This window comes from Lissotriton helveticus, chromosome 7, assembly GCF_964261635.1.
Source record: "Lissotriton helveticus chromosome 7, aLisHel1.1, whole genome shotgun sequence".
NCBI classification, from domain to species: domain Eukaryota; kingdom Metazoa; phylum Chordata; class Amphibia; order Caudata; family Salamandridae; genus Lissotriton; species Lissotriton helveticus.
The window spans coordinates 1,192,167,179-1,192,194,792 of record NC_136068.1 but is presented as its reverse complement, the minus strand read 5'-3'; the positions used below and the strand labels follow the sequence as shown (position 1 = coordinate 1,192,194,792).

At 48.0% G+C, this 27,614-nt stretch overlaps 1 protein-coding gene across 3 annotated transcripts in view; it reads right to left on the bottom strand.

The window, feature by feature from the left end:
* The window catches only part of TEX2 (testis expressed 2), a 664,178-nt gene that overhangs the window by 43,686 nt on the left and 592,878 nt on the right, over positions 1-27,614 (bottom strand). For 2 of the 3 annotated variants that reach the window (XM_078654347.1, XM_078654348.1), the window contains exons 9-10: positions 23,529-23,651; positions 16,142-16,351 (exon numbers count right to left, since the gene is read on the bottom strand). In XM_078654347.1, the coding sequence (XP_078510473.1) occupies positions 16,142-16,351; positions 23,529-23,651 (333 nt within the window). The remainder of the gene's footprint in view (positions 1-16,141; positions 16,352-23,528; positions 23,652-27,614) is intronic. The other variant, XM_078654349.1, reaches the window with a different exon arrangement.

The following is a 27,614-nucleotide window of genomic DNA, read 5'->3' as shown; positions in this document are numbered from 1 at the left end:
ATGCAAAATTCGCTAATAAAGAATTGGCACATTTGCGAGGAATTGCATTTAAGGAATCTCTATTTGAGATTCCTTAAATGCAATTCATGAACCATTTTTACATTGCGAATTCGCAATTTTTGGTCGCTATTTACCACGAAGTCTGACTTTGTGGTAAATAGCGAAAAAATAGAAAAAAGCACTTTAGTGCATTTTTCTCAATTGCATGTTACACACACATGTCCTTTGGACATGTGTGTGTGCAACAATTGTGTAAATTTGCATATCAGGGGTGCTACAGGGTGTCCTTTGGACACCCTGGCACCCTTGAAATCGCAATCTTATTTGCGATTAGCTAATTGCTAATCGCAAATAAGGATGGACTCCCCATGCATTCCAATGGGCCTTTAGGCCCATAGGAATGAATGGGGAGTTATTCCTTATTTGCGATTAGCAATTAGCTAATCGCAAATAAGGAATCAGTCGGAATCGCATTAAATATTGCGATTCCTACATGAATCCCGTTTTGCGAGTCTGTAATAGCGATTCCTTATGAATCGCTATTATAGTCTCGCAAAACGGGTCTTTCATGAATCTAGCTGCAAGTGTTTTGGCCAGTAAATGTTATCACTTTGCTGGTCATAATCAGATATTGGCGACTTAGCTTAAAACGCACGCTTCCTTACACGTTCTGATGTTATGTTTGTTTAACAAGGTCTTCAACAGTTTTTCTGTTCTCTTTTGAACAGGAAAAATGCACAGTACATGGGTTAAGTTCTCTGGTAAATGTTGGCTAGGCTGCAGTTGGAAGGAATTAGAGAAGAAGCTGAGGAGCTAGATCTAAGTTCTCAGATAGTTAATAATATGAAAAATAATCAAACACAAGCTTTTCTTACACACTTCCTGACTGGAGAGTATATTTTTAACACGCTGGCGCACAGGAAGTCTCGGGATATCTAGCAGTTTCTTCCTGCAAAAAAGGTTGAACTCACCTGTGATGATGTGCCTCCCAGAGCCAGGGGACCTCCCATCGGAACTCTTGCAGTTGAGTGCCCAGGGGAAGCAGATCAGCAGGGGATGGTGCTTCCTGGTAGGGACTCCTGTGGTTCTTTCTGTGCTGAGTCCCTCCACTCGATAACATGGACTTCACCCCCTCTCAACCATCGCTTGCAAAGCACGGGAGCCAATCTTGACAATGCAACAGATATCCAAAGTAGGTCTGGCACTCCGAGGATACTCTGTTCCTAAGCGCGTCACGCCATTTCCCTTGGCTACTGCAGTAAGTTCCAGGTGGAACAAGCCATGAGGTATGAGGGCAGATGGTCTTTTGGCCAGGTACCTTTATCTTTCTCGAGGAGGAGGATGATTCCGAGGGGCATGCCTAGCTACCTCACCAAAAGGAAGGGGGCTCTCTGCTACCACCTTTAGTCGAGAACGATACATGAACCAGTCTTTCTCTGCGAGTTCCATTAGAATTTGAAACTCTCTGCCTCCCTCGCTCTGTCTCATTACCTGCCTAGTAACCTTCGAAAAAGAACCTCAAACTTCTGTAGTAGGGGATCTCTGTTATAGTCATAATCTAGTGAATAGTCCCGCCCATGTGCGTGGACCCCGGAGCAATCAAAAATAGTCTCTTCTAGTGTCAAAAAATGCAGAAAAGCATAGACACTTAAGAGAGAATTTAAAGACAGATAATGCAGCCTAAAAAGGCTACACTGTCCAGTACTTCAACTAGAAATTCCACCATCAAATCCACAAAACAGCAAAAGCCTGTACAGATTTCCCTTGCTTTACCAGCAAAATCCCTCAGGAATGATAGAGAGAAGAACCTGGACAGACAAGCCCCATAGGCTGCCATTATGTGGCTCAAAACAGGATACTGTGCCTTTAAGAGAATCTTCCAGAACCTTCTCCCAGTATCCCAGAATGCATAGCAGGTCCAACTTAGTTTCAGTTCTTTTTTCCAGCTCCTGCAAGCAGGACCCTGGAGCATTAAGCTCTCCCTTTTCAAGGGTTTTGTTGGTGTTTTTTCACTAATTTCGTTTTTGTGTACTTTTAAAGTACTTTAGTGACTTTCTTCTTGGGTTTTTGCTCTCTTTGGCTGTTCATAATGCCTGCATTATTTGATAAATGCCCAGAGTGCTCCAGGAAGAAGGCCAAGTCAGACCCCCATGAGGTATGCATCCTCTGCCTTCCTTCTTCCCACATCCCAGAGGAGTGTGTGATCTGTAGAGGCTTCTCTGGCAGGACCCTGAAGGACAGGAGAAAAATCAGACTTCAGGGACTTGAAGAAAGAAGATTGAAGGCTCAAGGTGGGTCTGGAGGGGCTTCTGCTGCCCATGCTGAGGCCTCTGGGGGGCTCCCCAGGGGCAGGAAGTCCAGCAAGCGTCCGAGATCTCCGTCTGGTTCAGTTGCTAGGACCACGACGTCGAGAGGAAGGTCCACGGCCAGTTCCCGGTCTCCCCAGGGCTCTGGGTCAAGAAAACGTCGCCCGTCGACGTCGAGGGACGTTTACAGGCCGCCGTCGAACCCGGTGTCTATCTCCTCGTCGTCGCCGTCGGCGTCGAGTGGACGACATCGGAGGGCCCGGCGTCGGCGCTCGCCGTCGAAGGCACGGACATCATCGTCGTCGAGGGGATCCTCGTCGTCGGGGTCGCCGTCGAGACGGAGGAGGTCTCCGGCGCCGAAGAAGTCGACGTCGAGACGTTAGAAGGGGTCGACGTCGAGACGATCAAAGAGGTCGACGTTGAGGCGATCGAAGAGGTCACCGTCGAGGCGCTCGAAGAGATCGCCGTCGAGGCGCTCGAAGAGATCGCCGTCGAGGCGCTCGAGGTCGACGTCGAGGCGTCATCGCCCGCCGTCAAGATTTCGAGGTTCGTCCATCTGGTCGGGGTCGACGTCGAGGCGGAGAAGCCGGTCGACGCCGAAGGGCCGCTCGCGGTCGAAGGACACAAGATCGCCGTCTGAGCACCGCTCTTCGCCGTCAGGAGGTCGTAAGGACAGGCCCAGGACTGTGGGGGGCTCCCCGCAGTCAGGACAGGATGGTGGCTCCCCAGGAACGCATTACTCCGAGGTGTATACCCCGAGGAAGCCTGCCGCACTGCCTTCGTTGCCTCCTTTGCCTAAAGGCCCGCCTCCGAGGGTTTCGCCCCCTCCTACGTTGCCTCCTTTACCGGCGCCTCAGGCCCCGGTTCCAACGGTTCCTCCTCCCCCGGTTCCACCGCGATCGGTGTCGATGCCCATCCTCCCGACACCTCCGAAGAAGACTCCTAAGTCGAAGGTTCCTCCTAAACCCAAGACTTCCGACCCGGGGAGGCCGGCGGAGCGTCCCGGACCCAAGAGATCGAGGTCACGCTCAGGTAGAAGGGACAGGTCGAGGAGTGGACGCGGATCCTCCTCGAGATCCAGGCATCGCCATAGGAGGCATAGATCCCGGTCTAGTTCTGCCTCGGGGACCCGTTCCTACTCACCTACGTTGTCTGACTCACCGGAGACGAGAGTGTCGCCGATTGATGACATTGACACGTTCCAGGAGGTTCTCCTGCGCGGGGCGGCGAAGTTGGGGATCGAGGTTAAGGCTCCTACGCCATCAACTTCCGTGATCTTTGAGACATTGCATAAGAAACACTTGTCTCGCCCCCTGCTGCCTCTGGTGCCAGATCTACTTGAGCCGGCGGAACAACTCTTCCTTACGCCGGCGGTGGTGAAAGCTGTGCCTTCCAGGATCTTGAAGAAATACAGGGCTCCTGAGTCGGACCCGGCTTTCTTGAGGAAGGATCCAACGCCGGGTTTGGTGATTGTGACGGCGGCGCGGAAGCTCCACGCCACCTCTCCTGCCTCCACCGTGCCTCCCGATAAGGAGAGCCGCTGGATTGACTCTGCTGGACGAAAAGCGTGTGGGACATCCTCTGCAACGATGAAGGCCTCCAGTGATTCGGCGTTGTTGGGACGATACGACCGTGCGCTGTGGGACTCCATGGAGCGGTTTGCGGACCTCGTTCCGCACGACCGGAGAGAGGATTTCATGGAGGTCGTCCAGGAAGGAAGGGATGCTGATTTCTAACCAGGCCATTAGCGCCGCGGCGGATATCTCCCTGCTGTCCGCGCATGGATACTGCCACGGCATCAATCAGAGGCGCCATGCTTGGCTTCGGTTGACGTCGCTTAAACCTGAGGCGCAACAACGTGTGGCTAATCTGCCGTTTTCCGGAGATACCCTTTTCGGAAAACACGCAGATGACGAGATGGCCAGGATGAAGGCCGAGGCGGAAACCCTGACGGCGGTGGGCTTGGAGAAGCCCAAGGATAAGAAACCCTTCCGCCAATTCCAACGGCGTTTTGGGTCACAGGGTCGAGGAAGGGGTCAGTCTTCTGGGCAACATCAGCAGCAGCAACAACAGCAGCAGTACAGAAGACCCTTCCAGAAACGTCAGAGGGGTAGAGGTGCACAGCAGTCCTCTACCGCGACCAAGGGCCCGGCTGGGTCTCGACCCTGAGCAGTTACTTCCCCTTCGTCCGTTACCCGCTCCGGTGGGGGGAAGCATTCAATTTTTTCTGGCAGAGTGGAGAAAAATTACTCAGGACAAGTGGGTGCTGAATATTGTTTGCAATGGATACAGTCTTCGTTTCACCAGCCCTCCTCCATCGATTCCTCCGATCAGCTCGCAGTGTCAACTGCGTGTGCTTCGGGCGGAGGCCGACATCCTGTTGAGGAAAAGGGCGATAGAAGTTGTACCTCTGTCTCAAAGAGGAAGAGGTCTGTACTCTCGGTTCTTTCTGGTCCGCAAGAAGGACAAGAACGAGTTCAGGCCCATTCTGGACTTGCGACAGGCAAACAAGTGGATTCGCAGAGAAAAGTTTCGCATGCTGTCGTTGCATCAGATTTATCCTCAGCTGCAACGGGGAGACTGGCTTTGTGCCATAGACCTACAGGATGCGTACTTCCATGTGCCCATTGCACACAAACACAGGAAGTTCCTGCGATTTCAAGTCGGCGCCAATCACTATCAGTACACGGTACTTCCGTTTGGGCTAAAGTCTGCGCCCAGGACATTCTCAAAATGCATGGCAGTGGTAGCGGCACACCTGAGGAAGAACAAGGTGTTTGTCTACCCATACCTGGACGATTGGTTGATCAAGGCCTCCTCCTTCTCGGAAGCTCAAGCACACTTCCAGAAGACGTGCGTTCTCTTGAACAAGCTGGGGTTGCACATCAACATGTCCAAGTCTGTTCCGACTCCGGTCCAGTGCATCCAGTACTTGGGAGCCTCCATCAATACGCGGCCGGCAAGCGTGTCTCCTTCGGAAGAGCGACGTTTATCACTCCTTCGGAAGGCTCAGGCTCTCCTGTCCTCTCCATCCACGACAGTGAGGACGGTGTCTTCTCTGCTGGGATCGATGGCTTCTTGCATCTTCCTGACGCCACATGCGTGGCTGCACATGAGACCGCTGCAGGAGTGCTTGGAAGATCAGTGGGACCAGAGGAGAGGATCTTGGGACGACAGGATACGACTGTCTCTACATGCTCTTCAGTCTCTGAAGTGGTGGTGTTTGGCTGAGAATCTCCTCAGAGGGGTTCCCTTCCACAAGGACATTCCCACGCAGACGATCGTGACGGATGCTTCTCTCCTGGGATGGGGAGCGCACTCCGTAGACCTGCAGATTCAAGGGACGTGGTCCCCTTCGGAGTCCACGTACCACATCAATTTCCTGGAACTCAGGGCTGTTCACTTGGCGCTGAAGGCGTTTCAACCGTCCTTCCGGACCGACTCTCTGCTTGTGCAAACGGACAATACGACCACGATGTATTACCTCAACAAGCAGGGGGGCTCGAGATCGCGCACTCTGTCTCAGGAGGCGCAGGCGATCTGGCACTGGCTTCTGGCTCGAGGACTCTCGATAACGGCCACTCATCTGCCAGGTGTGCAGAATGTTCAGGCAGACGAGCTAAGCAGACTGATTCAGGAAAACCACGAATGGGTCATAAACGACGAAGTGCTAGGAGAAGTCTTCGCAAGGTGGGGAACTCCAGACGTAAATCTGTTCGCCACCGCCGAAAACAGCAAATGCCGAGACTTCGCCTCCAGGTACTACCAGCCAGGGACGCTGGGGAACGCGTTATGGATCAACTGGTCGAACAGCTTTCTGTACGCTTTTCCACCCATTCCCCTGATTCCAACGGTTCTCATCAAGCTCTCCCAATCCGGGGCGAAGATGATTCTGTTTGCCCCGGAATGGCCCAGACAGTGGTGGTTCACGGACCTGCTTCACCGGTCTCTCCTTCCTCACATGAAGCTGCCGTGCAGGCCGGACCTTCTCACGAAGTTCGGGGGGCGGATGGTGCACCCCAACCTCTCGTCTTTGAGTTTGGTGGCATGGCTCCTGAAATAGTGCAATATGGCCATTTGAATCTCCCAGAGGATTGTATGGACATACTGAAGGAGACTAAGCGACCTTCCACTAGGACTTCTTATGCTTACAAGTGGAAGAGGTTTTGCATCTGGTGCAAGTCTAAGAACTATGACCCTACGACATGCAAGGAAGATGTCATCCTTCCATATCTGCTACATCTGGCGCAGTCTGGCCTTAATGTTCATTCCATTAAGGTTCATCTGGCTGCTTTGACTGCCTACAGGAAATGCCCTTCACAGACTTCCTTCTTTCAGATCCCTGTGATCAAAGATTTTCTGGAAGGCTTGAAGAAAGTGTTCCCTCCTGTCAGGCTTCCTTCGCCTTCATGGGACTTGAATGTGGTGCTGTCCAGGTTGATGAAGGAGCCTTTTGAACCTATTCATAAGGCTTCGTTGCAGCACCTGTACTGGAAGGCGGCGTTCCTCGTGGCCATTACATCGGCCCGCAGGGTGAGTGAAATTCAGGCGTTGTGTTGCCAAGAACCTTATACTGTATTTCATGCTGCTAAGGTTGTTATGCGTACTCACCCTAAGTTTCTTCACAAGGTTGTTTCTGATTTTCATATCAATCAGACTATATCTTTACCTACGTTCTTTCAGAATCCTTCATCTCCAGCGGAAAGGTCTTTGCATTCCCTGGATGTTAGGAGGGTGCTGAAATTTTATCTGGATAAAACCAGGGATATTCGTAGGTCAGACCAATTGTTCATCAATTATGGATCTGTCAGGACGGGTCTTGCGACCTCTAAGCAGTCTATCTCTGGGTGGATTGTGTCCTGCATACAGCTGTGTTACCAAAAAGCTAATAAGACCTTAGGAGGTAAGCCTAAGGCTCATTCCACCAGGGGCAAGGCTGCCACGACAGCATTGCTCCGTAATGTTCCGATTGCAGAAATCTGCAAGGCGGCCACTTGGAAGTCGGTTCATACCTTTGCTAAGCATTACTGCCTGGACACTGATGCCAGGGCAGACGCTCAGGTTGGGCAGGCTTCGCTGCGAAATCTGTTCGCACAGTAGTGGCGTTAATTCTCTTTTCTCCACCGCCGCTTTGGTGTGGGGATGGGCTTGCCATTCTATTCACTAGATTATGACTATACACAGAGATCCCCTACTACAGAAGGAGTAGTTTCTGTCCTGTAACTCCAGTTCTGTAGTAGGGGTATCTCTGTTATAGTCATAAGCGCCCTCCCTCCTCCCCGGTGGAGAGAGACATATTCCTTATGGAATGCTACAGGTCTGGCGTGTTACGCCTTCAAAAAGAACTGAAACTAAGTTGGACCTGCTATGCATTCTGGGATACTGGGAGAAGGTTCTGGAAGATTCTCTTAAAGGCACAGTATCCTGTTTTGAGCCACATAATGGCAGCCTATGGGGCTTGTCTGTCCAGGTTCTTCTCTCTATCATTCCTGAGGGATTTTGCTGGTAAAGCAAGGGAAATCTGTACAGGCTTTTGCTGTTTTGTGGATTTGATGGTGGAATTTCTAGTTGAAGTACTGGACAATGTAGCCTTTTTAGGCTGCATTATCTGTCTTTAAATTCTCTCTTAAGTGTCTATGCTTTTCTGCATTTTTTGACACTAAGAGATTATTTTTGATTGCTCCGGGGTCCACGCACATGGGCGGGACTATTCACTAGATTATGACTATAACAGAGAAACCCCTACTACAGAACTGGAGTTACAGGACAGAAACTACTCCTTCTCTTATTTGCCAGACATCTTGCTTAATTCTCCCTTGACCAGACTTAAGTCCTTTCTCTACTGCAGCCTGATCTGACTTCGTCTACATGTGTATGTCCTCTGCCCAACTGTTGTAACTGTCTCTTGTGGTAACTTATTTTCACAACCACTGATGTAAACGTCCAAGTTTAACTACTATTACTCTAACCTGCTGTAACCTTGTATCCTGTGTGTTGTAAAGCGCTCTGATGCCTTCTGGACACATCCGCAGCTATATAAAACTGCTAATAATAATAATGATACCACCCAAAGGAAGGGTACTGTCTGCTATACCTTGTGGTTGAGCCCAAAAGTGCCTCTTGGCTCTTCCTGCAGCTGAAATCTAATGTTTCTTTAGGAACCTTCTACTGATGGGAGGACAAAGCAGAGAGGCTTGCACCAAGCGTGTTGTAGCACACAGCCGATGCACGACATGCACGTGTTGATGCTGCGGCATTACAGCATAAGCAACGTAATCTGAAAGGAGGGGGATCTGGAGGGGAAGTACAGCATATCATATATATTCAAAAAGGCCCCAAAGAATCAGGGCAAGGCCTCTCGTAAGGAAAAGCATAAGCTTGAGAGCATAAGGTTTTAATATCTACCACATTGGCAAGAAAAGAACTGCATCAGACCTGCCAACTCACATGGTGCCACCATGTGTAACACACAATATTGGCTCCCATCACACGGTCTCCCAGTGAGGAGCCGATATCATACAGTGGCAGGGAAAACAAGCTGAAAACCACTGTAAACAGTGGGTTTTCAGCTCGTTTTCCGAGGCTTTGAACTGCCCACGTCCATTAGGGGGTGTGAAAACACCACAGGACATCGGCACCGGCCTTAGCAAGCTTGTTGTTTTTATTTTTGGAGGGGGTGGAGGTGGGGCGGGAGGACGGGGGCAAACGAGCCTCATGTGCTTCACCATAGCTGCCAAAGTTTCAGATTGCTATGTGTGACATTTTTATAAATTCAGTGTAATTATGAGTGACGTTTCAACAACTGTGAATGACACTCTCGATCAAAATCAAGCAATGAAGAGCAGTCTACGTAGACTGAATAAATGCTACAAATGATCAAGAGTTAAATGTATACAATCCCGGTGTGAAGTGCATTTCCATACAATAATCTCTCCCTGTGCGTTATCTTGTACTGTGCACAACATGAAAATAGTCTTGCGTTTAGAGTTTGTGTCTCTGCCTAATGCCTGCCCTCAGCAATGCTACAAAGTGTGCTGTGTATGAGGCTGTTTGTGCGCACTCTGCATAGGGCACGAATAGTGAAGTGAAGGTCATCGTGTGTGTGTGTCTGGCTATCCTAGGTAAATAATAAGGCACATAGTGTAAATGTCTGGGCCTTCTTCCTCCTCTATGGTAACCAATCAAGTAGCATCCGTCTACTCTTTGGCTTCTCTGTCCCACGTGCCTCCGGCCGAGTCTCCCAGGATGTGAGAGGCCCCATCTCGTCAGCTGCCTAATAAGTCAACAACACTCAGCTGACTCGAGTCGCCAGAGTCACCGCAGAATGGCAATGGGCACGTCTCAAATCAGGGAGGCGGAGGCACGCTACATGTATAGTTAGTTCTGAACAAATTAAATAAGAAGAGAGGTGTGTTGTCAGTGCGCCTTATAATTTAGAGTAATAAAAGCGCACGCTGTGCAGATATGTGACGTGGCTTTGCAGACAAAGTGAATGAGCTTGTTTTGTTTGTTACTCACCACTCCCTCTGGCCAGCGTTCCTAGTCCTTAATCATCAGTAATTCATGCGCCTAAATAATGGACACTGCTGGCAGGCAGAGGCTCCGAATTATGGCAAGCACAACATTTTGAACTTTAAATTAACGCGCTATTTCCACAAATTATTTCATGCATTCGAGACTTGCCTTGGGCACACACTGACTTTATGCAGCAATGGTTAACCCTTTCCACGCTGATGACGGAACCGCTCCGTCATCAGCTGCGGTTGGGCTGTGCTGATGACGGAGCGGTTCCGTCATGGCCCCGCCGCCGCGCCTGCGCGGCGCGTTCTATTGAGCGGGCAGGGCCATGACGGAACCGCTCCGTCACGAGCACAGCTCAACCGCGGCTGGTGATGGAGCGGTTCCGTCACCAGCATGCGACTGCCGCGTGGCCGCCCCGCCCCTTTAGCGCTGCGGCGGAATAGCCGCCGCAGCGATGCGGTTAAGAGAGCAGCTGTATTCCCATATCGGAGGCCCGTGGTCTCAGCTTTTCTGGTGACCGGCTGCCCGAGCTCGCTCGGGCCGTCTCAGTGGTAGCTCAGCTGTAGTCAGGGGTCCAGGCCAGCTTGCTCAGGTGGTACCGCGGGCACGTGAGTCTGCCGCTGCCCAGACCACTGTGGCCCATGGGATTCTCAGGGTTCGGACTCACGCTTGACTGTGAAACCTCAGGATCCATTTTACAGCAAGTGGGCTCACAGTGCAGAATTTAACTGCTGCCCACTGGCTGCCCATTGGCAGCACTGACTATGACGTGATTGCAAGTGCGGAATGCCACGCGGCTGCGCGGTGACTATTTCCACAACCCAGCAGCCTTGCATGATTTGTAGCGAGCTTACTCAGGCCATCCCCTAAGTCTGCCGAGCTGCACGCACCGCGCCCTGCCAGCTGCTTGCTGTGACACTGATTACTAATTAAACAGGCCAGCACTCAACTGCAGCGCTTGACAGCAGAGGACCACAGGCCTTAATATGCATGACTTCGCATTTCAGTGCGGTGATGCGGACCACCACACTGAAATGCGTTAGTCTAGCGCCTGATGTGTGGTACTTGCCAGGGTTGATCCACGGCACAAGGCCCCGCCCTTGCAAGCCCCACCCCCTCCTCACATGGTGAGATTTTTGTTCAAGTTGGCGGTATGCCGAATGCATGCACACATGGATAGCTCTAGGCTAGAGTGACGGGATTTTAAAAGCCAAAAACCACAATATTTTGCAAAAATAGAAGACTGACTCGATTCAACAGTCCAGTTTTTAAACCCAGTATCGTAAGTTATTTAACTTTTTTTTTTTAATAAGAGCTGCTACTGAGTTCTGCTCTGCAACACATAGAAAACGTGCCTCCAATGTTTTCAGTCGACCCTCACTGAAAACCTGGATCTGAGCCAAAATTGCCTAAATCTGCCAGGTCAGCTGGTGGAAAACCGGGAATTTGCAATTTGTTTATATATTTATCTCTAATCACTAGTATATGTAGTAGACCTTTGTAACTACTTATTATTATTATTTATTATGGAAGTTTGTGAAGCGTCTGGTTACGCGCACCGGCGTGTCCCCGCGCTAGGTGAGAGAGTATGAGGTGGCCTGACAGGGAGGTTACATCAGTACTGACCGGAACAGATGAGTTTTGAGAGCTCTGCGGAACTTGGCCTCAGAGGGTTCAAGACGCAGCTCCAGCGGAAGCATATTCCAGCTCTTGGCTGCAAGGAGCCTGAAAGATCTGCCACCCATACGGGCTTTGTAGATTTTGGGGACAGCTACCAGTCCAGTGCCGGGGGATCTAAGCATCCGCTCAGGTCTATAGGGAGTGATCAGGCTATGCAGGGGATCGGGAGCCCTGCCCCCGATGATGCGATGACACATGCAAAGTGCTTTAAAGGTGATCATTTCCCTAACAGGGAGCCAATGGAGGGCCTTCAGAGCCGCTTTAGAGGCCGTTCTTCTCGGAAGCCTCAGCACCAGCCGTGCTGTGGCATTCTGTAGCACCTGAAGACGATTGAGACTTCTAACCGTGGTTCCCAGATAGAGGAGGTTGGAGTAGTCTAATCGCGATGTCACCAGGGCATGCACCAGAGTCTGCCTGGCACCAACGGGGAGCAGGTCCAGGATCTTCCGCAGACTCTTGAGTATACCGAAGCACATCCCAACCACTCGATCAATCTGGGGAGTAAACGATAGGTCAGAGTCAAACATCACCCCAAGGTTTTTAGCCTGCCGACGGGGCACTGGAGTGGTGCGTAGGCATGCGGGCCACCATGCCGAGGACCACACATCTGGACCACCCCCCACCACGAGCACCTCAGTTTTGGTCCCATTCAGCTTCAAGCAGTTGTTAGACATCTAGGAGGCAAGCACCTGCATGCAAGCACTGAAGCTGGATGCCGCAACATCGGGTGCCCGTGACAGCGAGATGACCAGCTGTGTGTCGTCGGCATATGACACTAGTTGGATGCCATGGCTTTCCACAATATTGGCTACGGGGGAAGCATATAGGTTAAACAGGGTAGGGCTCAGGGCAGAGCCCTGAGAAACCCCTTGATCAAGATTGAACATACGAGAGTAATGTTCTCCCTGTCTAACCTGGGAGCCCCTGTCGGACAGAAAAGATTGGATCCACCTCAGCGCTGACCCTATGATTCCACCCTTGTTCAGACACTGCAGCAAGGTGAAATGTGCTACAGTGTCGAAAGCTGCACTTCGGTCAAGTAGAATGAGGGCCATCGTCTGTCCCTCATCTACCCCTTGCCTGGTGGTCTCAGTGGCCATAAGCAACGCCGACTCAGTGGAGTGGCGTGAGCGAAAGCCTAACTGAGTTGGATGGAGCAGATTGGCTTTCTCCACATATGCCATTAGCTGAAGATTGGCCACCTTTTCTGCCACTTTGGCCAGGTAGGGGAGGAGTGAGATAGGGCGAAGACTCTCTAGCCTATCCCAACTTAGATTAGGCTTTTTTTGAAGCGGAAGTACTACAGCCTGCTTCCAGCTTTTAGGCACTGTATTGGATCTAAATGATAGATCCAAAACATCCCTAATATAAGGCTCAAGGACCTCGATACTCCCGGCAAGTAATTTCGGTGAAACCGGATCACGAGGGCACCCTGACTTGATGGAGCAGCATATCTGCCGAAGAGCGTCAGGGGGTGGGGTGAGAAAGTTCTCTAGCCTATTGACACCCACGTCCTCTAGTTTACTCTCTCTAAACTCTGATCCCCTTCTCTTTCCTCCTGAGAAAGTGGAGTAAATGATAGCCACCTTTTCAGAAAAAAAGCAGCGATGCGATTACATGATTCCTCTGAGACACTGGACGGGTCAACAGGTGAACCACAGAGCGAGATTTCTTTATAAATCTTAAATAGCTCCTTGGTAGAATTTTTAGCATCCCCTATCCTGCCTGAAAAATAGGTTGTTTTGGCACGCCTGATCAAGCTATGATAGTCTCTCCGTTTATCTTTATACTTCTGTTTTGCTTGATCAAGATAATCCACCCTCCACCGTCTTTCGAGTAGTTTACATTCCGCCTTAGCTTGGCGAAGCTCATCGCCAAACCATGGAGCGGATTTCTGGGGTCTACTACAGGGATTTTTGTGACAAAGAGGGGCTATGTCATCCAAAGCATTATTGATGCGACCTTCCAGTCTATCTGATGCGGTATCAGCATCCTCATCTCCCGGTCTGCCACCTTTAATCAGCGCAGTATCGAACTTGCCCTTAGAAAAAGCAACCCATTTACGGCTTGAGTATTTCAGAGTAGTTCGCTTTTGGATATTGATAGCAGGGATATTTATTACAAAAGGCACTAGGAAGTGGTCGGACCAGGGAATTGGGACGGGAGCCTTAACTTCAATTTCATCCCAGTTGGCAAAGATAGGGTCCAATAAATGGCCCTTTTGATGGGTAGGGGCCTTGGATTTAATGTGTAATTGGAGAGATTGTAGTTCCTGACAGAAGTCAGTGGCTCCTTTGTCCAGTGGGTCATCCAAATGGATGTTTAGGTCACCTAGTAGCAGAAACTTATCCCTACGCAGGGCTGCTTCCGTAATACCTTCAATCAAGCTGGTAGTAAAGCGAGTGAATGGACCTGGAGAGCGGTAGACCAAGAAACCCTTCACTGTATTACCAGCGTTGACCTTAAAGGAAAAGGCTCCTGTCGCACTGTCAGTGATGGAGAGTGGTTCGAGTTGACAACGTAATGGCAGCTTAGATACTATTGCAATCCCACCACCTCTACCCAAGGCTCTGTCCAACCTCGTCATAGTATAGCCGGCCGGGAGGGAAGCAACTACATCCGGCTCTGAGTTGGAGTCAAGCCATGTCTCGGTGAGGAATAAGAGGTTGAGTTTCATATCTGTGAGCAGATCGTATATGTCCAGATTATGCTTCCGCATAGATCTGGTATTCAGTAGCCCACATATGAGCCTAGTGCCCTCAGCCTTATGCGTGACTCTAGTGTGCCAGTTAAACTGACACTCTTTACAGCTGTTATCTTCTTCCGCTTTCAGGCCATGGAGACAAGCTTTAGCAACAGTGGGACAGAGGGCACGAAGTTGTTGCGCGCTCCACCGTATTATTGCCCCATTTCGATCAGGGGTCATGGCCCCTGTCCCCGTCCGGCCGTGGACGGGCGCAGGCGGGCTTGCCTTTGGCGCGCCTTTGGCGCGTTGTCGGCGCGCCCGCTGCGCAGTCGAGTCACCATCACCTGAAGTAGGAAGTCGAGGAAGTGACGTAGCAAGGGGGAGGAGTCGCGTCCCTCCGTTCAATCGGCACAAAATCGCCGTGACGGACCAGGGACCGAATCAGGTGGGTACCAAGTGCAGACCAAGTGTATTACATCAGCACACAAATTCACCCCCCATTAGATGTTTTTTAAAAATAAAAATAGCACCGAAGCGCAACACAAGATAAAAAATAGTTACGCTGGATGGTTATTCAGTCAATCGCACCAGCGCCAGACTCTCAATTAAAAATGCTCCACACTCACACTGCTCACACCAGCGCGGCAGAAGTAACAGGCACCTATGTAGGCAGCAAGGGGGAGGAGTCGCGTCCCTCCGTTCAATCGGCACAAAATCGCCGTGACGGACCGGGGACTGAATCAGGTGGGTACCAAGTGCAGACCAAGTGTATTACATCAGCACACAAATTCACCCCCCATTAGATGTTTTTCAAAAATAGAAATAGCACTGAAGCGCTACACAAGATAAAAAATTGTTACGCTGGACGGTTATTCAGTCAACCGCACCAGCGCCAGACTCTCAATTAAAAATGCTCCACACGCTGTCAGCGCCGGCTCACACGGCTCACACCACTACTACCATTCCAATGTGATTTTAGAGTTTATCTGTTTGTATCTCTTCCTTGAGTGACTTTACATCTTTTACATTTGCAATTTTCCCTCCTTTCACTGCACTTGTATATATAACTCTAACCACTAGTATATGTAGCAGACCTTGTACTTACTACCATTCCTATGTGATTTTAGAGTTTATCTGTTTGTATCTCATCCTTGAGTGACTTTACAACTTGTACATTTGCGATTTTTCCCTCCTTTTGCTCCACTTGTACATTTACAATTTTTTTCCTGTTTATATCTCTTATGTAACTCATGTAATCCAAAATCCTTATGTAACGCAACTGGTTCTTTTGTAAAGCGCTCTGACACCTTCGGGTAATGTTGGCGCTCTATAAAATCGCAGTAAATAAATAAAATAAATAAACAAACACACTGGGACGTCTGGTCACCCTATGCTAGCTAGGTGCTTCGTAAGAAGACGGCAAGTGCAGTAATGTCAGACAAAGTTCCATATGGAAAAAAGTTTACGGTCCTGCCACTAGATGGCGGGATTGCTCATTCTTCGGTAATGGAAAAGAGCAAGGGCACAGACATAAAAGAACTTTCCAAGCAAGCATCAGGTTGCAAACACAGTGTCTTCCAAAAAGATTTAAAAAATCACAGCAATCATTTCTAGGAGTAGCGTTTGCTACATATATACTTCCTCATGCTCTGTTCCTCTCACCCATTGGGGGAGTCATCTAACTTTACTTACTGTTGTGAACAACATTTGCCGCCCCGTCTTTGGCGCATCGTGTGAGCCTACAGTGCTGTATTCACCACGTCTTCAAAGTGAAACTTCCTTTCCTAACATCAACAATTCTTGAATAGAATAACAAATACATTTTATTTTCTTAAATACCAATGACCGTGACTGTCAGAAGGCTGGCACCGCGTGGAAAGTGTACTGTAATTGAGATGTCATTAAACATCAGAAAAAGCTGCCACGTGTGAAGGTCTCCAGCGCTTACCATATTCTGTCAGTAGGTGGCGGTGGAATGTTCACGGATAATGTTCCTTTGCACTCCTGTACTTCGACTGTTAGCAGCAGGGGGGTATTGGACACCTCTTCGATTTTCTTTTTAATGAACTCTGTCTCTGTGGCCTTCAGGAAATATTTCGACTTGGTAATTTTGTCCACAAACCTCATGATTTTGCTCGTTCGGTGTACGCCAGCATACCTAAGAATATGGAAACACAGAGAAATCAACAGCACTGGTTTATCACAGAGAAGTGTGAACCGCGGCCACAATATGGCCAGTTCTGCACACAACACCATTAAGAAACGAGCACTGTTGAAGCCAGTCATTTTGGAAAAGCGCGAATGATTTCAAGGCTCGTCGAACATGCACCACACACAGGTAGCCACAGCGTAAGCACGTCGATGCTTTGCAGCAGAACCGCAATCTTTCGTCACAAACCGTGCACAAACAGCACAGGGGTCAGCAGTGCAAACTTCAACCCACAAACCGTGCAGAAACAGCACAGCCGTCAGCAGTGCAAACCTCAACCCACAAACCGTGCAGAAACAGCACAGCCGTCAGCAGTGCAAACTTCAACCCACAAACCGTGCAGAAACAGCATAGGCATCAGCAGTACAAGATTAAACCCACAAACAGGACTGATACAGCACAGACATCACTACTGCAAGATTCACCCCACAAACTGGACATCTACAGCATGGGCATCACTACTGCAAGGTTCACCCCACACACTGCAGATACTGCACAGGCATCATCAGTTCAATCTTACCTCCCACACAGGACAGAAATGGATACAGCACAGGCATTCCTAGTGCAGGATTAACCCCACAAACCGGGCAGTTACAGTACAGACACCACTAGTGCATGATTCACCCTATAAACCGAGCAGATACTGCACAGGCATCACAAGTGCAAGATTCATCCCACAAACAGGGCAGATACAGCACAGGCCTCATTAGTGCAAGATTCATCCCATAAACTGGACAGATACAGCATTGGCATCACTGGTGCAAGATTCACCCCAGGAACCAGGCAGACACTGCACAAGCATCACTACTGCAGGAGTAACCCCACAAACCGGGTAGTTACAGTACAGATACCACTAGTCCAAGATTCACCCTATCAACCGAACAGATACTGCACAGGCAGCACTAGTGCAAGATTCACTCCACAAACTGGACAAATACATCATAAGCATCACTAGTGCAAGATTTACCCAGCAAACGGGGAAGATATTGCACAAGCATCACTAGTGAAAGATTCACCCCATAGCCGGGCAGATACTGCACAGACAGTGCAAGATTTAACACATAAACCAAGCAGACGCTCCACAGGCATCAGTAGTGCAAGATTCATCCCACAAACTGGACAGATACAGCACTGGCATCACTAGTGTAAGATTCACCCCACAAACCGGGCAGTTTCAGTAGAGATATCACTAGTGCAAGCTTCACCCCACAAGCAGTGCACATACAGCACAGGCATCAGCAGTGCAAGATTCACCCTACAACCAGGGTAGATCAGCACAGACATCACTAGTGCAAGATTCACCCCTCAAACCAGAGAGATACAGCACAGACATCCCTAGTGTAGGATTAACCCCACAAATCGGGCAGTTACAGTACATACATCACTAGTGCAAGATTCACCCCACAAACCAAGCAGATACTGCACAGACATCACTAGTTTAAGATTCACTCCACAAACCCGGCAGATACAGCACAGACATCGCTATTACAAGATTCGTCCCATAAACTGGACAGATACAGCACTGGCATCACTAGTGCAAGATTCACCCCACAAACCGGACAGATACTGCCCAAGCATCACTAGTGCAAGATTCACTTCACAAACCCGGCAGATACAGCACAGACATCTCGCTAGTGCAATATTCATCCCACAAACTGGATAGATACAGCACAAGCATCACTAGTACAAGGGTCCCCCATAAACCGGGCAGATACTTCACAGACATCAGTAGTGCAAGATTCACCCCATAAACCAAGCAGATACTCCACAGGCATTACTAGTGCAAGATTCATCCCCCAAACCGGGCAGATACTGCCCAAGCATCACTAGTGCAAGGTTCATCCCACAAACTGGACATGTACAGCACAAGCATCACTAGTGCAAGATTCACCCCACATACCAACAGATACTGCAGAAGCATCACTAGTGCAAGATTCACCCCACAAACCGGGCAGATACTGCCAGAGCATCACTAGTGCAAGATTCATCCCACAAACTGGACATGTACAGCACAAGCATCACTAGTGCAAGATTCACCCCACATACCAACAGATACTGCAGAAGCATCACTAGTGCAAGATTCACCCCACAAACCGGGCAGATACTGCCCAAGCATCACTAGTGCAAGATTCATCCCACAAACTGGACATGTACAGCACAAGCATCACTAGTGCAAGGTTCACCCCACACACAGGGCAGATACTGCACAGGACAGACATGGACAAGCATCACAAGTGCAGGATTCACTGTCAAATGGGACAGGTAAAAATGCAAGTTACCCATTCATCACACATGGGACAGGTATAGCAGGGCAGTAGCTGGACATATAACTCTAACAAACACTGCAGCTTCGTCAGCTATGGGCAATAACACTGCAAGCAACACTCCTAAAAACACACACAAAGACCCCAGTTATCAGCAGTTCAAGCTACCCACAAACTGAACAAGTGTAGCACATGCAGTAGCACTGAAAGCATTCCACCCAAATGGGACAGGTAAAGTACAGACAGTAGCCATGCACACTACCTACACAAACAAGAAAAATGCAAGGCAAGCAGAAGTCCACACTACCCTTACAAATGAAAGAGGTACACCACAGGCACAGCAGTGCAAGCTACCGACCCAAACGGACAAGTACAACACAGCAGCAGTGCAAGCTACCCACCCAAACGGACATACACAGCACAGGTAGCAGTTGCAAAAGCTATCCACCCAAATGGACAGGTACACCACAGCAGCAGTGCAAGCTACCCACCCAAATGGACAGGTACACCACAGCAGCAGTGCAAGCTACCCACCCAAATGGACAGGTACACCACAGCAGCAGTGCAAGCTACCCACCCAAATGGACAGGTACACCACAGCAGCAGTGCAAGCTACCCACCCAAACGGACATGTACAGCACAGGCAGCAGCAGAACAAGCTAGCCACCCAAACTGACATGTACAGCACAGGCAGCTTTGGCGCAAGCTACCCATCCAAACGAACATGTACAGCACAGACAGCAGTACAAGCTACCCACCCAAACGGACATGTATAGCACAGACAGCAGCAGTGCAAGCTACCCACCCAAACAAACCTGTACAGCACATGCAGCAGCGCAAGCTACCCACCCAAACGGACATGTACAGCACAGGTAGCAGCAGTGCAAGCTACTCACCCAAACTGACATGTACAGCACAGGCAGCAGCAGAACAAGCTAGCCACCCAAACTGACATGTACAGCACAGGCAGCTTTGGCGCAAGCTACCCATCCAAACGAACATGTACAGCACAGGCAGCAGTACAAGCTACCCACCCAAACGCACATGTTCAGCACAGGCAGCAGCAGCACAAGCTACCCACCCAAACGGACATGTACAGCACAGGCAGCAGCAGCGCAAGCTACCCATCCAAACGGACATGTACAGCACAGGCAGAGCAAGATACCAATCCAAACGAACATGTACAGCACAGGCAGCAGCAGCGCAAGCTACCCATCCAAACAAACATGCACAGCACAGGCAGCAGCAGCGCATGCTACCCATCCAATCGAACATATCCAGCACAGGCAGCAGCAGAGCAAATTACCCAGATAAATGGGTTAGGAATAACACAGGGTGACATTCCACCAAGACACATCACAGGAAGCATTGTTAGTAGGTAAACCTCTCCTCTCATCTGCTCTAGGCCTCCTTCCATTCTCTCTCCCACTCAAGTTCCTGCATCAATCCTTTCTCTCCACTCCACGCTCCTGCAGCCACCCCTCCTCTGCATGCCCAGTTTAAGGGTGGATGAACAAGGCTCTCTTGCAGAGGCGCAGTATTTTGGCTACTTGGAAGCATGAAAGGCTCATTCGCAGTGAAATAAATGTCTTACTTCCCTCTCATTTAAAGATAGGTGGTGAAGGGACAGCAACTGAAAATTGTCAGCTGTACATCTAACCCATCTCTTGCACCCCCCACCTAATTTAGAGTCAAGTAAGTAATGGCAGTCCTGGACAGGAGGAGTGCACAAATGTTGTGTCATGTGGTGATTGTAATTGAACATTACAATGCACTTGTCTCAAACCCTTGTGCAGGAGTCTGAAGCAAAGGGAGTCCCTAAGCAGCAACTCTCACTTGCAAGACATGTGAGAATGCACTAGTGTTGTGCAATTATATGCATCTTTCTATTTGTTTTTTAACATCAAAGGTCTCTGCTTTGTCTTTCATTCTTGGTGCATGTGGTTGAGGGTGCGTGACGGGCAGAAGCCCATGAAGGCTCAACTCCTTTTGGGCTCCAGTGTCCATGAGGACCTTGAGCTGAGCCAGCCACCTAGCTCGAGCTTTAAGCGGCTCTCCCACACCTAGGGGGGGGGGTTGCCTTCATCATTAGAAGATCATCCGCAGTACAAATGCTGCACATAATGTGTGGCATCCACAGAGAGCAATGTTACCAAATAGGAGGGACTAGGAGCGCATTAAGGTCCAGCGGACATGCTCCAGATAAACTGTACAATTCAATGGAGTATGCTGTTCCTTTTAGGAAGAAAAGGGAATATTTCTACTCAAGGTCAGACATGTACAAAGGGGTTAGCAGGGAGCACAACTCTTTAGGGATAAGTGCCCTTACACACCTAGGCAGATATCATGCTTCTTCATTGGCCTTTTGCTCCAAGTCAGGTCGGCACTACAATGCCCAACGGACACCCTCACGGGAGCACTTCACCGGAGATCTATCCTTTCCACACCCTAGGCTCGCATTTAAACAGAAAGCTAATTTGAAAAATATGTTCAATCACACAAGTCAAACTGGGGTGAAGGGCCCAGAACAAATATCTCTATGGGACCTTCTGCCGGTCAAGACACATTTTCCCTGTAGGCCATGTGTGGCTTGTACCTACACAGAAAGCACTAGAGAGGTACGATTAAATACAGACTTGATGTAGACACAAAAACGCATACCAACTACAATACAAAGAACTGAATCTATTTGATCATGTGCCCGTGTGGCTTGAAATGCGTAGGGATGAACACATGACCAGTCAAGTTAAGAATCAATGAACATCGCAGCACTATACGTTGCAAAAAAACAAACACAAAAATAAGCAGGCATTTGTTGACTGAGGGACACACTCCACATGATATACATGGGACGTGGCTAGAAAAGCGCATCCAAACATGAATCAGAAAGCTCTGTTCAGAAGGGAACAGCGATGGATATTTTGTCTGTTCATCCATGTTGACGGTCTCAATTACCAGATCCCATGGATTGAGACACAATTGCACGAGTCATGATCATATGGTTAGGTGTCCTCCGTTTTTTCCCACACACGCATGACATTTGTAGGACAGATGGCCTCTCAATGACTACCTGTCACCGGTATGGCCTCCCTCGAAGTCAACATAGAGGGGACAATACACACGAATTTAACTTACACATTGTTAGAGTAAACATCTTCCCAAAGAGCTGGGATCGATTCATACATTGGGGGCTTGTTACCACTAGAAGGCTTTCCATTACATAGCCGTATCTTGTGAGCCGCAAGTACCTATTACGTATTGTAACCAGACATGATGGTGACACTACCAGCAATGACGGGTCTCCTGACCGTCGCCGACCAAACAGTGCCTGCATCACTGTGCAAATACCCATAGCCCCCACTTCATGACTGCTTGCTTAACAGATGGAACAAAGTTACTTTCATGCACCTGACTAGAATTCCAAGATGGCACCCAACTAGATACTCCCGTGGCTAGTTGCCTTGCTCCTACCTACTTTCCCGGCACAGCACCTGACACCTATTTAATTAACCGGACCTTCGATAAAAGACTGAACTTCTGCTTCTGCTCCCTCCGGCACTTCCAAGTAAGCTGAGTGAGGGTAGGTCATACCGTGAGAAGTGACATTGGACAATGTGAGCATGAGAAACAAGATAATTTGCTTACATACTCAGAGAGCGGTTGGGAGCTTACACCTCTCTCAGATAGACCTAAAAAATATTGGTTACCTTGATCTTGTTCTTTCTGTATTTTTAGCACGCAAATTGGCGTATACTGCTTTGCTGGTATCGAGGAGTCATTTCTGATACCAGAATATGGTGAGTTAACCCGCATTCGACGCAGGGTTTGGAATTCTTTAATTTTATGTTGTGTGTTTCACATGTTTTGTGTGGTGTTTGTCTTTTCCACTTTGTGTCAATGGTAGTCACCTCAGATTTGGCATGGTTTGCAGTGCAATGCATGCAGTTCATTACAGTTTACGTGTATATACAGCTAATATGTGCCCAATGATTTTTAATGTTGATTTTTACACTACAGGTTGTTTTCAAGAACTATTTTAGAAATACTCGTACAAAACCCATAGAGGTAACGTGATTGGGATCTTAAGGAGAATTCACATACAAATACTTCAAGCACTGAGTAGATTAGGTTACACAGGTCCTGATGAATAGCTGTCAGATCATTTGTATGACTATTTCAGGCTTGAAATATGTTGACTCAGTAGCTATCTTAGATGATTAGTTTTAGTAGATAGCGCAACACATTTTTAATATAGGCAGGAGGACTCTGTCCTTAAAAAGTCTTTTTTGGGAGGACCCCTTGTCCTATTTGTAAATTTGCACTCCCACTTATCCACTATTCAAACCAATCTACACCAGTAGCCAAACACCCAGACTTCACAGATGGCTTAAAAAAGATCTCCTGTAAAGTGCCCACTTGAGGGTGCCAATCGCGCAATGAAGCGCCGGCCCAACGTGGAGCAAAAGCCCAATGATGAAGCATGACATCTACCTAGGTGTGTGAGGGCACTTGTTCCTGAGGAGTCGCACTCCCTACTGACCCCTTAGGATGTCTGATCTTGAGTAGAAATGTCCCCTCTTTTTCTTAAAAGGAACTCCATACTCCCTTGAACTGTCCACACAAAGCAGCCCGGGTCTCACCAGCTGTAAACTGAATGGGGACAGCAGTCTGCAGTGTCGGCAGAAAATCAAAGAAAAAAATGACAATCGAAACTTCAAAGAGGTTGAAAACCTTCACTCCTCAACATTCCTTTGAAGCTTACAAGCATGCAACAACACTAGTGCAGGGTACCCAAACCTGAAACAGTGAAACCTGTCGGACCAGATTAGTATTTCATTCAAAAGTAGACTCATGTGTCTTACCCTTCGGCCCCTATGACCAGTTGCTTCTCTCCGGTCACTTCAGGAGGATCGTCTTCTTCTGACGAGCCAGCACTAGAGGACTCCTCGTCACTGTCTGCAAGGCAGTATGCTCGCGGCCTGGCTCTGAAAGATAGATCATGAGGTGTCCAAGTTACAACTGATCCAAGTTTGGCACAGGCAATCGACACGCCCAATGACATAAAATGAAGAGGGCACAACACTGCACTTGTGTGACACCTCCACAGATGGTTCTGTCATGCTAGGGCCGATTGACAGGAACTTCTTAAAAGGACAGAATTTCACACCTTGTATATTTATGTCTACAAATTGTCTATATTCTAAGTGGAATGTGCACAAGCCAAAGATTTAAACACTGTTCCTCCATGCCTACTCTGGCAGAGTGCCATTGTGTTGCAAATTTGGATGCAATTTTAAGAAAATATATTACTTTGGGGAAACTTCTTACCTTACTCCCTACTAAGTATGTTAATACACTTTCCTCATTCGCACTTTAGAACACCATTACTCCTACCATTAATAGAAGAAGTTGTATGTACGTTTCCAGGCTGGGAAAAGCCATGCATGTGAATAACCTCATTAGGTTTTCCATGTACTATGGGATAGGCATCTCCTCATACATATAATAACGCATTTGCACCCCCACCACTACATTTCGGACAGCTAAAAAATCTGTCCTATTAGCTAAATTCTTGAAATTCTAAGGGCCAGATGTACAAATCATTTTTGAGGTCGCAAACAGTCAGATTTGCAGAATTGGGACATTTGAGACCTCAAAAATGCTTTTCTTAAATGTACACACTGCAATTTGTGAATCTGTAACAAGTTACTGAATTGCAGTTTGGGTTTTCTAACCTATACCAATTTGGTATTTGGAAGGGGTGTGTTTAGTTCATCCCTTCCAAATACCGAATTGTAGTGCTATGCAGGGCCAGCTCTAGTGGTGATGACGCATGGTGCAACAATCTTTTTTAGCGTACCCTCCATGATCTCCTACTCGGATTCCCTCACTACCACCCTACAAAAGAGCCCCTCACCACGATGGCCCCTCTCTCACATACATTTAATTTGTTTTAAAGCGCTTGTAAAGGCTGGCTTTACTAATCCACTCAGCTATCCACATAAAAAACAGATCTGTTCTTTGCAGCAGACATATTAACCCTCTGTGCTACTTTATGGCGAGTCAAAGCTATCACTAGACAAAACTCCACCTCTCTCTCTAGCAGGAACATTAATCAAGAGTTATCTTTACATCTTTATTGCTGCTTGAAAGCTGGACTCACTAGGACCTCTGCAGCAGGTGCTTTTAAATGTTAAGTTATTGCTAAACACAGCATCCACCCTGAGGTCAGTGCTCCCTTCAAGGTCAGTGTCCAGTGCGGCCGCACCCCCCTCAAGCTGGCACTTGTGCTATATATTAAAGGTTTTGCAACCAAATTCTGGTTGCAATAGATTAATATTTTACCACCACTTCAAAGGAGGGGGTAAACCATTCAAAAATGGGAAGGGGTCCCTATGGGACAACCTCCCCTTTGAGAATGTATTAAAAAAAAAAAGGAACCACTCACTGCCTCCTGTTAAAAAAAGAAACCTAAATGTTACGATTGTTTTGTTTTTGAAACGCGTCCTGTTTTTCTTTATGGAAAACGGTCTGCACTTAAAAAAAAAGATTGTTTCATTTTAAAGCAATCACAGGCATGGTGGTCTGCTGATCCCAGCAGGCCACCATCCCTGTTATAGTTCATTCCTAATGGGTCACAAACTGAGACTTACCTCATTAATATTCATGTAGTAGGTCGATTTGCTATCAGTAGGAAACATCAATTAAAAGTAGACATGTTTCATACATTAGGAATAGCGATTGCCTAATTGCGATTTGCAGAAAATCGTAATTTCGAAATCACTAACCCAAAATGTTGTACATCTGGCCCCAAGTTCCTTGTATGAGTTGAACCTGTGCAGATCTTTTTTTTTTTGCAGTTTTATATAGCGCGAACTAGACCCGAACCGAATCAGGTATCAGAGCGCTTTACATATTTTTCCAGTTACGTTACATTTTTAGGCACGGGGAGATTAAGTGATTTGCCCAGAATCACAGGAGGTTTTGGCGTCGTTACCGAGACTCGAACCCAGATCCCCAGGTCCGAGGTCGAGCGCCCTAGCCGTTAGGCCAACTCCTTTCCCCTGAATCAAGTTCTTGAAGACGTTTTGATGCCCCCAAGTTCAACTTACATTTGGCATTCGTTCAATTACAAAACAAATGTTAGGTTCATGTGGTACTGATCTATTACTTCACGTTGTTATTAGAACACCACACTAGTACACCCTCACTGAGAATAAAAACAGGAAAGACTGGGTGTACATGGGTAGCCCTACAAAACCTGTTCCTGGGTTTGTCCAAAGGATGTATCGGGGAGCACTGGGTCCGACACAGCTTGTTTCTGCTTGGCACTACCATGCTTCCTGCATGCAGGCAACAGCCTGCCCTCTGTAGGACACTTCTAAAACATCTCAAAAAACGTCATTTGTTAAAATAAAGACCAGAGAAGGCCTTACTGGACCTACAATGCAGCCGGCCATTATTGGTTTAGTTCATAACACAAGTTGACAAGTGCCTTTACCACACTACAAAGAGCATGCCTTGTTCAAGTGGATATCTGTAAACTCTAGCATCATGCACTACACAAACAAAAAACTTTGGACTGGAATGTAAACTATTACACAATTCTTGCTTGGGAAATGTTGTGTTAGCGATCATATTTCTGCGCAACCGGTTTCACAACATTTTCTGTGTGATAGTTGAGCCATTTCTTGAAAGACCTGCTTGTGATAGCAAGGGTCGATCATGGCGAAGCCGGATTAACACTTGCGTTTTGAAGCCGATGACTACATGAGGACACAGCTCTCTTGTGTAATAATTCACAGATTCCTAGGAACATGCAGGGAGACTGGGTTTTCTTTCACTTGTTTTTCCCTTGTTCTTGTAAGCTATTACCTTTGTTGTGCCTATCACAACACAGTCTGAGTACATACACTGTCGAAGAGAAACCACTGAAGCCAATGAAAGTGCCCATCAGTCAATGCCAGTGCACAGAAAAGCTGCCATCCTGCCTGCTGGCATTAACACACACTGCCCTATCACCTCCTCAGATGGTCTATGACGTAGAATGAGCCCTCCTAATGTGAGTTGAATCAATGTGGCAAGCAGCGCATTCTTTCTGGCAGACTGCATATTGGAAGATCATTCACAGCCTTCGAGCTCAACTCAAATGGACATAAAGATCATGTCATCACCCTTGGAACTTGTCGGCTTGCATGACGGTGCTCCCTTGCCTGCGGTACTGGAACAGAATACATGTGCGTCTACCATGTGGATAAATCAGGGAATCGGCGTGTTACGTAACCGATTCGCATTGCGCCTAGTGAGGTGCTTGAGCCTAGCAACAGAGTTCAGCCCGAAGACTGGCTTGTTGATACAGATTGTGTACACATACAACATTTGCAGCAAGGTACACACTGATTTTATACAACCAATATCCATGAACGCACTTTACTTTCTCAGTTCCCAAGTCTTGGCTTGCTAAAGTAGTAATTTAAACCCGGTAAGCACAATATTTCAATTTCAGCCTAAATGTGTTACAAACAATTAAATATTAATAACCAAATTAAAACAAGGATGTGCGTTTTACAGTTACCATGGTTTTATGTATACAGGACAGCCTCTATTCTTACTTTCTGTTATAATCATCTAATGTCATTAGGCTGGTGTTACTTTTAACTACTCTCAGTTTTTTAGTAAAACTAGGTCCTGCTTGCTCTGGCCAAATCCTCCTTCATAACACAGTAACTTTTGTACGTTTTTTAAATTTCCGTGGACTAACACTTTCACAATTTACATCAAAATGAAGCAAATACTTTCCTCCAAATAGTTTTTGGGCTTTATGTTACGGGTGCCCCTTAAATGAAATATGTGGGCGTACCACGAAGCTTGTGGCCTACATGTCCACCACATTTCAGTGTTTACAATTTTACTAGCCAGTATGGAAAGTCAAATAGGCCTACAAAGGA